The sequence below is a fragment of the Artibeus jamaicensis genome, unplaced genomic scaffold, assembly GCF_021234435.1.
Source record: "Artibeus jamaicensis isolate MK-2021 breed Jamaican fruit bat unplaced genomic scaffold, CSHL_Jam_final contig_1539, whole genome shotgun sequence".
NCBI lineage: Eukaryota > Metazoa > Chordata > Mammalia > Chiroptera > Phyllostomidae > Artibeus > Artibeus jamaicensis.
In genome coordinates, this window is record NW_026521299.1 from 1,105,180 (window position 1) to 1,117,297 (window position 12,118).

The 12,118-nt window shown below is 39.1% G+C and overlaps 1 protein-coding gene across 3 annotated transcripts in view; it reads right to left on the minus strand.

The window, feature by feature from the left end:
* The window catches only part of ILRUN (inflammation and lipid regulator with UBA-like and NBR1-like domains), a 103,468-nt gene that overhangs the window by 52,617 nt on the left and 38,733 nt on the right, over positions 1–12,118 (minus strand). For 2 of the 3 annotated variants that reach the window (XM_053669042.1, XM_053669043.1), the window contains exons 2-3: positions 6,886–7,040; positions 561–758 (exon numbers count right to left, since the gene is read on the minus strand). In XM_053669042.1, coding sequence (XP_053525017.1) covers positions 561–758; positions 6,886–7,040 — 353 coding nt within the window. The remainder of the gene's footprint in view (positions 1–560; positions 759–6,885; positions 7,041–12,118) is intronic. The other variant, XM_053669044.1, reaches the window with a different exon arrangement.

Consider the following 12,118-nt stretch of genomic DNA (forward strand, 5'->3'; position numbering starts at 1 on the left):
AGATCTGGAAACTGGACAGTCACCAATAAACATTTCCCTGGAGTAGGTAAAGAACAGATTGGGTCAAAGAATAAATGGAAAACAGGAAGAAAGGATGCTGAGTACATATCATTTTCTTCAGAAAGTTTGGCAATGAACAGAAAGCCTGAGAGGTGTTAGTAGCTTGACAATCATAGGGCTGAAGGAAGTATGCACATTTTGTGCACTTTTTTTATATGACTTGTATCTAGAAATTCTGTGAACAAAGACTGCCTTTAGTGTTCTTTTACCACCTACTAGATTATACAATAAAAATAGCAACATTACTAAATCATTGTTTACAACGCAAGATACATCTCATACAATTAACTAAATTTTAACTAAAATCCTAGTATAAAAGGGAGAGCAGTAGACTGAACCAACCAGACAGTCTAAATTCAAGCCATTCACCTGCATGAAGTGACTGCTTAAGAGAGGCCATGCCCTGTTAGGTAATTTGACAGACTCTATGAGCAACACTGGGGATGCAGTAAGATGTTACCTTAATTCCTTCACCCTGGGCTGCACAGGGACATACTCACCTCCATAGTAGAGTCCTGTAGCAGTGCACATCCGCCACTGTCCCTGATACATTCCTGCTCTGCTAGGGCTGCACATCTGGACGCTGACATCTGCAATCTCTTGGGGCTCTAGCGATCTCACCATCACCATATTCACGTGTCCAAACTGGTCTCCCCCGACATATTTAAGACAAACCCCTGGAGGCCAGGCCTCTGCTCCTGAGTTCAAGCAAAAGAAAAAAGTGTTAGGTAATCAGTGGTCTTCTGCTTGGTGCAGTTCATTACCAGGCCATAGAAGAGGCCTCCTTGCTTGTCTCTCACACATGTAATCCTGCCCACTGACCCCTAAGCTATTAACACCTCGCATGACTGATCAAAGGGGATCATCAGAGTAAATAACCTCTGACCAACAGGCTACCCCTAAGAGAAGACAAGGAAAGCAAAAACAAGGCAGTTCCTCAAGAAGATTTTCAAGTGACCCCAGGGAAGGCCACACATCACACTACACCCGTAGAAACTAAAATGATACACACTAAGAGCCATGAAAACAAGCACAGAGCCACGTCTTCAAAGGACTGCTTTCTCTGCTAAGAGGTAACACATGCCCATTTTCACTCTAACTTTTTAAGCTGAAATTCATAGTATAAATATGTCTGACTGTCCCCAGTTTTTTTCATCCAAACAAGGAGGTAAAACACATAAGGAGTAATTTCTACGATAATGTTTTCACTTTAAAACCCCTTTTTCCCTGATGTATGACTTTGCCTCTAGAGTCCTTAATTATGAAAAGACCTAGGCTCAAGAGACTGTAAATACAAGATGGAAGAGTCAAGTGCAAGTTCCATGTGCAGGTTCTAACGGTAACAGGGAAAACACAGACAGTGTGGTGAACTCCCCTGATCAGAACACAATGAACTGTGTGGGACAGCACCAGTGAGAGGTGCTTATACAAAGGACAGAACTGTCACTACAGGGAAATGGCTTTGGCAGAAATGTCCTTCCTCCTTTGGAAGTGGCAAAGATCTTATTTGGCACCAACTCCTGTATATCTATTTTCATGTAAAATAATGCAAAATGAGAAATCTACATATCAACTTACTCTGACTAGTCATAGGGAGCCACACAGTGATTAGATGTGATTTTTCTTGTGAGGTATCTCCAATACACTCCTTTTAACCATAAACAAAAACACATATATATCTTTCTGAGGGATAGATGTTCATTATACAAATACATCATTATGAAAAGATGGACATGGCAGGATATAGTGTGCTTGAAATTTACCTAATAGTACTCACCAGGCTGGTTTTGATATGCGTGATGGCTTACTATTGAAAAGAGAACCAGAGAGAAAAGCAACCAGAGCTCTACTGCTACAATCTCAGCCCCATGATCAACAGCACCCTCTCTGGCCCTTGGGTCTGTAGGGATAGTAAATGAAGCAGTGGCCACTATGCTCTGTCATTCCCTCTTAAGAAAAACTGTCAGTGAAGTGTCCTCTTAAGTTAAACACTACAGAGAGCAACTGCAGCTGGTGGAAAGGGTGTGGATGATACACTGGTAATATAGGCACATTTTTTTTCATTTCTGGGGCCTATGGCCTGGAAAAAGCATATCTTATACCAAGAGTATTAGCAGCTGACATAAAGCATCTTGGAAAATGTTGGTCTTTTTAAAGACCAAGATCCAAAAGGAAAATTAAACCCTGTTGTAGGGCTGAATTCACGATTATTGTCTAAAACACAGACAGACACACCCACCCACCTGTAACAAGACAGTATCTATCCACATAAAAACCCCTATAAAGTTTGAAGATTGCATTTCAAATCAAGTGACATAAAAACATTGATTTTGTGGCCATTTTCTCCCTGTACCTGATAAAATGACTTGAACATAATAAAATTTGTTGAATGAATGAACTCGTAAGAAGATCAGGTAAACCATGACTGGCTAGGTGTGGGACATACTTGGCTCTCCATAAGCAGCTGAGAGGGTCAGATCTCTCAGCGATGCAAAGAGGAAGGGCTACTCTACTCCAGGGAGAACTGGGTTAGTTGGTAAAACATTACATGATTCATGTTAAATTATGCAGCTACGGTCCTGATTATTTTAGTATGCTACATACCCTACTGATGTGGTACTTAGAGAGCCTCTTGAAAAAAGCTGGAACAGCACACACCATCAACTCTGAAGTGTTAATTTACTATAAATTAAAGAACCACCATCCGTCTTCTGAGAGGCACCAATAATTCACTATGACATACAGTTCTTACAGCCCCAACTGTTAGGTCAGGTGACTCTGAAAGAGTCAAAGATACTGATTCCTCCTGGCTAAGTATACCTAAAACCAAAATTTGAGAAGTACAACACAACAAGCTTCAAATTAAGTCTGTTACAAACTGGCTTTATGGGGAATGAATATATATATATATAAAGAAAGACTAATCTGTATTTTATGACTTTCCAAAATTGTCACGGGCATGCATATGATTAAGGCTGTGTTTCTCCAGTTGCCATGGAATATAATTTCATTAAAAAAAAAAAAGTAAAACCAACTCCCCCAATTTTGCAATTTTGAGATGACAGAGAGCATGACAAAAATTAAATAAAAGCCCAGCAGTTTCAGAAAGCCTGAAACTTACTACGTACGTGATTACAAAAACAGCTTGGAGACAGTAAGGGGCATCCCAAGAGCAATGCAGAAGGCAACATACCTCAGTGAAAATCCCCTATTCTTTTAATCCCCAAAGTTTGGAGACTGCATTTCAAATTAAGTGGCATAAAAACAGAGACCTTCATTGATTTTGTCACCATTACCTCCCTGTACCTGATGAAATGGGTAGAACATAGAATTTGTTGAATGAATGGAGCAGAATGATCTCTATAATCATGCTGAAGAGAAAGGAAGAAAATTTACGATTTTAAGGAGCCAAAAGAAAAATGGAGGAAGTTATTCCTTCTCAAATTCTTCTCCAACTCTTGCTTTATTACGACTTCTATGTAGTTCAAAAAATAAAGATGCCTGTAAAACCACTCTCACGTAACAATCACAACCACTTTACCAGCCCTGCAAATTGAGCACTGGCCTGGGTCAGTCAGGGCACACGACTGGGTTGCAGGCCAGGTCCCCAGTTGGGGGCGTGTGAGAGGCAACCACACACTGATGTTTCTTGCACACTTTCTCCCTCCCTTCCCCTCTGTCTAAAAATAAATAAATAAAAAGTCTTAAAGAAAAAAAAAAAAACTACTTCACCAAAGTCAGAGAAACACCAGAGTTATCATTCATGCTCAGCTTAACATTCACTACACTTGGACTACACAGCATGGATGTAACAGCTTAGAAGCAGCTGTGCAGGTTAGTAAAGAGTATTGTCTACTCACATCTTTAGAGGGACAGTTTAAAAATTTTACCTTAAACTCCAATGCAAAGTTTCCTGCTCAAATTTCCCACAATTCTAACACTTAAAAACAATGATAAAAGTTTGGAACATGAAAATTTGCACCTGTGTCATTAGATGTCTCACGTCTGTTTTTCTGTGGTCTAAATCTAAGGATTTAAACAGTATTAGTAGTTTAATTTTAAATGATGTGGCATTTATCTTCTTTGGGGAAGCTGTTGGGACAGCTATGTGCAGTTTCTATTGATCTCATCTGCTGTATATCTGAATACCTGGCATGCTGAAAACATGACAGCAGAGGATCACGAAAATTATTTATGAAACTCTTTCAGTGAGCACTACCCCTTAGAGAAGATTATGAATGAGAGTAGGAGAGCCAGAGAAGAAATAGCAAAGGCCTACCCTACTTATGTGCTTTTACTCTAGTTCCAAATTAGGATGGTGCCAAAGAACCAGTGCATATGCACACTTGTCCTCTCCCTAATAACATATCCATCACTCAGTTACTGGAGGTCAGGTTCTCCTTAATCAGATGGAAAACATTTAATGTATAAATAAAAAAGTATTTTACAAATGGTTGAAAAAATTCCAGAAGAATAAAAAAACTATTTATTCAAAGTACTTTGAAAGGTAAATTTCTAGCAATTGTGGCCCTACTTTTCAAGAGGCATTCAGGAACAAAAAATGCTGTTTAGAGGAAAAAAAGGCTGCAGCTCCACAGGCTGTTTTAAACTGAAGTTAGTATGTAAAAACAGGAGGAAAAGGCAGCCAGGCCCACCAACACAGATTTCCTCCACATCAAAGGGAAAGGCAGGCTCTTTGGGGTTCTGATTTTACAATGTACCCATTTTAAATTAATTAGTCCTCCCTCTAACGCCCTCTTTCCCCATTAACCCCCATCACTGTCTAATAAATGAGCCGATATATCAAGAGGTTTCCTAAAATAGAAAATAGGTATTCTTTTGAGGAACAAGTATGAAAGACACAGGGATGAGGACTGGGGGAGGGGAAATTGAAGGGAGGGGGGAGACAGGGCGGGGGTGGGTGGGAGAAATAGATAAAAAATGTACTTGAAAAGTAACTAAATAAAATTTATTATAAAAAAAATAAAAAAAAGAAAAGTTATTCTGCAACAAGTTAGTATTTAAAATAATTCAACATTACTCTAACAACTTATAATATTTAAAAGCACTATAATGACCTCATGGAAGTCCACACCATTTTCACTATAAATAACAAGGTCTTAGATAATTTTTTAAAAACTAAATAAAACTTCTGAATATTTCACACTTTCTAAATAAATGTCACATTTAAAAACTTCATGTATAAGTTTCAAAAGCACTTAAAATTTTTTAAAAATAATTTTATTTATTTACTTTTAGAAAGAGGGAAAGGGAGGAAGAAAGAGAGTGAGAGAAACACCAATGTGTGACAGATGTATCAACAGGCTGCCTCTCATATGCCCCCAAATGAGGACCTGGTCCACAACCCAGGCATGTGCCCTGACTGGGGCACCAAGAGGCAACCCTTGGGCTCACAGACTGGCACTGACTGAGCCACACCAGCCAGGGCTCAAAAACGCTTTTTTGATCAGTAACTGCAGGTTTAATAATACAAAGGAGAAACACATTAATAGAAGCTGAATTAAAGACACTGTTTTCATATTTTTAAAAGTAGGCAGTCATTAAGAAAGCTAAGAAATTAGGCAAAGATAATCAAACTTCAAACAAGTAAGAATTTCAAGAAAAATTTAAAAATACAACTATTTTCCCATGCTACCACATGCCTCTCAAAGTAACAATGCGCTACGCTGTTATAACCAAAAGGGAGAAGAAGCTAATAAAAATTTAACAAAGCCACAGATGTTCGCAGTCACCTATAACACTACTAGGTCAGGCCAAATGATGTGCATTTGCTCCATGACTCACTGAACCTGTATCTAAGGGAGAAGAAATGCTTCTAAATAAGCCAGAAAAACCTAGGAATAATAATTTGGTATATTAGTTATTCTATAAAAGTCCAGCTTAGCCAGTCTTTCCCCATCATAAAAGAAATATAAAAAACTGAAAAGTAAATAGTCAATAAAAATTTACTTCTATAGAGTTTGAGCCCACAGAATTTTACATCTCATTATCAGACTACTTGCTAGCAAGGGTATCCCACCACCCCCAATTTTCAGCTAGATATCCTTTTGCCTACTTTTCTCTCTCTCAGAATTTCTGTCTCAAAAACAAGGATGTTAAAGCATCCTCACCCAGTCAGCATAAATTTTTATGGGATGGGACAAAGAATACTAAACCTACTCAAATTTAAAAAGTCATTAAAAAAGAATTTAACAATTAAAAGATAATAGTTAACAGTTACCAGACGCATAGTCAAACACCATTTTCAAAGAACTATGGTTAGATCAATTTTTTCTTAAAATCAGCAATATACCAAAAACAATGCTTTAAAAAAAGAATTTCTTGATCTTTCCAACTTTCCCATTATAAGCAAATCCCCACAGTTCTCACCATATTTTTCAAAGTGTATTAATGTCTCAGATATTTCAATGAAATTTCAGACTGAATCATCCTGTGGCTGTAAAGAAATGAGCTCACAGCTCTTATTCTAGCTACCTTGTTCTATTCATGGCTGTACCTCCACTAGCCTGATGGAAATAACTGGAAGATGAAGCAGAGCAGAATTAAAGGCTTGAAGTACAACTACCATACACAGGCCAAGTTCCTGGTATCAAATGAGTATTGAATTGTGTTCAGATGCCATCAAGACCTAAACTGTTTTTCCTAATCTGGGGCAAGGGATATTTTGTTGATGTTTAGCCATCATATGAGTATAAGAAATGCTACATCATGTGTAAGAAAAATCTCAAGAGTTATACAATCACATTTCTAAAACTACTAAGAAAAAGAAAACTAGACAAGGAGAATTGCCCACTACATATTTACCAGAATTCTGGATCCGCCATGTTTTTATAAACTGAGTATCAGGAGGTATTGACTCCCCTTCTCCTATGGTGACATCTTCAACAAAAGACATAGAGGGCATACTGATGTTTGGGCTCTCGAAGTCGTAATAGGCGCCAATTGCTGCTTGTAGGTTCCTACAAAGAGAAAAGGTGAAAGACTTCAGTTCTGTTCATGTTAACTGTCAAAAAAAGGAAAAGGCCAGTTTCTTAGGGTTTGTAAAAGAACCTAAGGCTCTTGGTATGTAAATCTTCAGAGCCAGTGGTTTTGACTGATGAACAACAGGAAAAACACCAGGACCAACAACTTGTGCACCATTTTCACCAAAAGTACCCACATAAAAAGCAACAAACAGCACCACTGGCTAAAACATGTGGAAATTTCCCTCTTATACAAAAGGATAGCAAGTATGAGTCCAGCAAGTCAATTAAGAGAATTCCTCTGCAACTATGACAAAAATTCGAGACATTCTAATTTTGTAAAAAAGCAATATATGCACAAGGTTTAAAAATTCCATATAGTGAAAAATACCCATCTTATCTCCTTTCCCCTCCACACACATAATTGTTCATATAACTTTCTTAAGTACCTTTGCATAACTTTCTTATGCACATACAAACAATTAATATATAGTCTCATTTTGCCCCTTTTACACAATTAGTAGCATATTATTCACTGCCTTTTGCTTTATTCTTTCAGTACTGTCATGAGGACATTTTTATGTCGGTGCATAATGAGTATCCTCACTGGTTTTTAGATCTGTATCCATTATATAGACACATAATTTTACATAAGTGGACCGCTTTTGAGTTTGTTTCCAAGCTTTAATTCTTCCATAAATAAGCTTATGCACACAAGTGCATCTATAAGAGAAATCCCTGTAAGTCATACCACTAGGTCAAAGAGTATGGTTTCTATGTATATCTAAACTTCCCTCAATAAAAGTTGTATGCTTAGGAGACTTCTGGTCAAGATGAGGCATAAGTAAATGTGGCTCACCTCCTCACACGACCACAGCAAAAATTATAGCTAGACTACAAAATGAGAATCACTCACAATATTCAGAAAAATGGAGCTGTACAGAAGTTTGACAACCAAGGAATTAATGAAGTCACATTCGTCCAAACATGTAGGAAGGGTAGAGATGCAGAGACACTCGGAGATGGGAAACGGGCAGTCCAACATCCATGTGTGGTAGATAAAAATCAGGAGGGAGGGATTCCTTGGGAGGGAGGGGTCCCAGACCAGACCACTCAGCCCAGGGTTCCAGTGCCAGGAAGATAAGTCCCCATAACTTCTGGCTGTGAAAACCAGTGGGGATTGACCAGCGGGAAAAAACTGCAGGTTTCTAAGGGGTCTTCCCTTAAAGGTCACAAACAGACTTAGAACTTATGTAGACTCACTTCCTTTAGGCTTCAGTACCAGGAGAGCAGCTGGAAGGGCACCAGTGGCATGTGGGGGAAAAAACTTAAGTGCCTGGCACCAAAATGAGTGCTGGGGGACAGCTTCCTCCCAGACAAAACACCAGAAGCCAGACAGCAGCACTGTCCCCATTCTGAGCCCTTTCCCACACAGAACCACAAAGTGGTGACACCATATCAGAGACTCCAACAACCTGGTTCACTTGGGTTACCCCCAGAAACTACCTAAGGCTCTGCCCCATCCAACTAACTGGTGCACTTGCCTACTATAGGCCACACTACTAAGACAGAGAGTCAAAGCATGTCTACCTAATGCATAGCAAAAAACATAGGGAGGCTGACCAAAATGCAGAGACAAAGAAATATGGCCCAAATGAAAGACCAGAAATAAATCCCCGAAAAAGAACTAAACAAAATGGAGATAAGCAATCTATCAGATGCAGAGTTCAAAGTATTAGTTGTTAGGATGTTCAAGGAACTCACTGGGTACTTCGACAGCATAAAAAATACACTGGCACAAATGAAGGTAACACTAAGTGAAATAAAAATTTACAGGAAATCAACAGTGGAGTGGATGAAGCTGAGAATCAAATCAATGATTTGGAACATAAGGAAGCCAAAACAAAAACAAACAAACAAAAAACCAAAAACCACCACACAAAATGAGAAAAAAGAATTAAAAAAATGAGGATAGTATAAACAGTCTCTGAGACAACTTTAAGAGGTCCAACATTCACCTCATAGGGGTGCCATAAGAAGAAGAGAAAGAGCAAGAAATTGGAAATCTGTCTGGGAAAAAAAATGGTGAAAGAACACTTCCCTAATTTGGTGAAGGAAATAGACATGCAAATCTAGGAAGTGCAGAGAGTCCCAATTATGATGGATGTAAACAGGCGTACTCCAAGACACATCATTATTAAAAGGCCAAAGGTTGAAGATAAAGAAAGACTCTTAAAAGCAAGAGATAAGAAGTTAGTGACTGGAGGTTGCCAGATGAGACGGGAGAGGGGGAGAATGGGAAAAGAGGTGAGGGGATTAAGAAGTACAAATCGGTAATTACAGAATAGCCACAGAGGTGTAAAGTATAGTAGAGGGAAGAGAATATTCAAACAACTTATACGCATGACCTATGGCCATGAACAATGATTGGGGGATTGCCTGATTGCAGTGAGGTTTATGGGTGGAGGGGGTCAAAGGGAGAAAAATCAGGACAACTATAACAGCACAATCAATAAAATAGAATTTAAAAAAGAAGTAAAAATAGGTATGTATAGAATAGATGGGGGGATGTTAAGAATAGTATAGGAAATGGAGTATCCAAAGACCTTATATGAATGACCCAAGGACATGAACTAAGCAGGGGAGGATTGCCAGAGGGAATAGGTGGTACCTGGTGGAGGGAACAAAGGGGGGAAATTGGGAAAACTGTAACAGCATAATCAATAAAATATGTATTTTTTAAAATTTCTACGCTCAATGAACACTCCCATCAAGAATGTATAAGTGTTCATTTCCCTACTTGCTCAACAGTCTTTCTCCAATGTTTTAGATTTTTGTCAATCTGAAGGTAAAAAATAAGATCTCAGTGAGGTCTTAAAATAATCTTCTCTTTTTATGAGAGATAGTATCTTTTACATGTTTATGACACATTTGTAGTTTCTTTTTTTGAAGCATCAGTTTGTAAAAGTTTGTGTTCTTTTAAATTAATCATAACCTCTTAGGCCAGAAGGATCTAGCAAGCACACAAACCAGAGTCCCTAACTGGACAGAATGGCACGGCTGACAGCTTGTGTCAGTGCCAGAAACCAAAGGCCACTAAGGGGTTTAAGTACACTGTGTTATTAGAGAGATCAAAGAAATTGTTGGTAATTACATTAACTGCTTCTCTTACAGTCTTATTCAAGCTAGTGACATCATCCCCAATCCCCACAGTAGGCTAACATCATAAATTGCATTTTTTGTAAACATAACCTAACCATAAGCCAATGGATCCAGTTAATAGTTTATCCCCCTTCACCAGAGGACTTTTTCATTGTTTTTAGAGAGACAGACAGACAGACAGACATCAATGTGAGAGATAAACGTAGACTGGCTGCCTCCCATATGTGTGCCCACCAAGGTCAAGCCTGCAACCTTTCAGTTTACAGTACGTCGCTGCAACCAACTAAGCCACACCAGCCAGGGCCAATGAATTATTTTTAATTAAGCATAAACACAGCATGAAATAATCTCTGACAGTACACAACTATTCAAAAGACAAGCTATTAACAGCAACTACCTTTTCTACTGGGAGGCCCACCTGCTCCTCCAGGTGTTTGCAACTGCCAGAAAGACTGACTATATTTAGAGCAGTTACCTCAGGTCAAGCCTCATGCAATGGTGGCCTATTATATTAGTTAGTAATGACTGGAATTACACCAACAGCTGCGTGCCTGTCCTTTATGTGCTAGATAAATTTTACATGGAGAAGAGCTGAGCCAGTGGCCAAACTGTGCCTATTTGCTTGACTATTCAATAGGAAGGTTGGTACGTTAGTCTTCCCAGCAACTTCCTGATCCAGCTGGCTATGATCCAAAGTGAAAAATATATATGACTGGTCAAACTTAGGGAAGCCCAACCCCTCCGTCCCACAAACAGGCTTAGGAATACATGGGGAATCAGCATTACATTTGGGGGTTGGGGATAAAATTAGGGATAGAAAAATAAGCCTAGTTTGCATTTTGTTCTTCTGAATTTTTTTATAGAAGTTATGTGTCCAACCTTACATGAAGATCATTTTTCTGCTGTAAGTCTCCAACAAGTAGCCTGCTGAAAAGTTTTTGTTCACTTGGCTATAAAATACACTTGGGAGGGAAGAAACTGTGTACTCGGGCAACTGCCAATTCTCATCCCCATTCTGTGTCATGTTTCACCTCTTGGCTCTGCCTGGTACCAGACAGGACTTTGAGACCACTGCATAGAAACGCCGACAAGTGGAAAAACCCAGCTACCCTACATAGGCAGACTCATTCGCCTCATCAAGTCTTTCACATGTCCCAGCTCATCTCACAGTCGAGCCAACAAATCTGCTTATTTGTACTTACGTTATATTGGTAATTTAGCCAGAGAAAGAGAAGGAAACTTTATAAAGTCCAAAGTGAAACTGAAAGTAGGAGAAAGTAAACTGGACTCCTGGCAGGAAGCAGGAGCGGAGGATGACAAAGCAAATTCATTTTCTAAGTATGAGGCCTCCAGAGAGTGGACTTTTAGCCCAGTGGTGCTCTGACCCATCAGACAGATACACAGCTCAAAATGTGAGTGCATGGATTCTCTGCACTCGAACCCTTTCAATCACTGCCTTTCTGGGTCAAAAAGCAGCAGGAATAGACCAAAAAGCTCCAATATAAACTCCGGTGTAAGAACAAGTAGACATGATAGCATGTATTCCCACTCAAAACAACACACTCACCTATTATTAGCCAATAAGAAATTCTGCATGGAACAGAGCTGGCTGGGGAGATGCACCGACTTAATATTCAGCCAGCCTGAATGTTTAACCTTCCAGGTTCCTTCACTATTCTTGCTCAAAACAAGTTTTCAATCTGATTTTAGATGGTTAAAAGCACCCTGAAGAACAAAGGGAGGCACAGTAACCGTGGAGAAAAAGGCACATGCTAAGATGAATGATGGTGATGGCTGCACAACACTGTGAACATGCTCAATCCCACAGAACTATACACTTAAAAATGGTTGAACTGGTAAAATTTCTTATGGCATTGTTTAAGAGGCAGCTCCTATCTCTGGCTGTGTGGCTT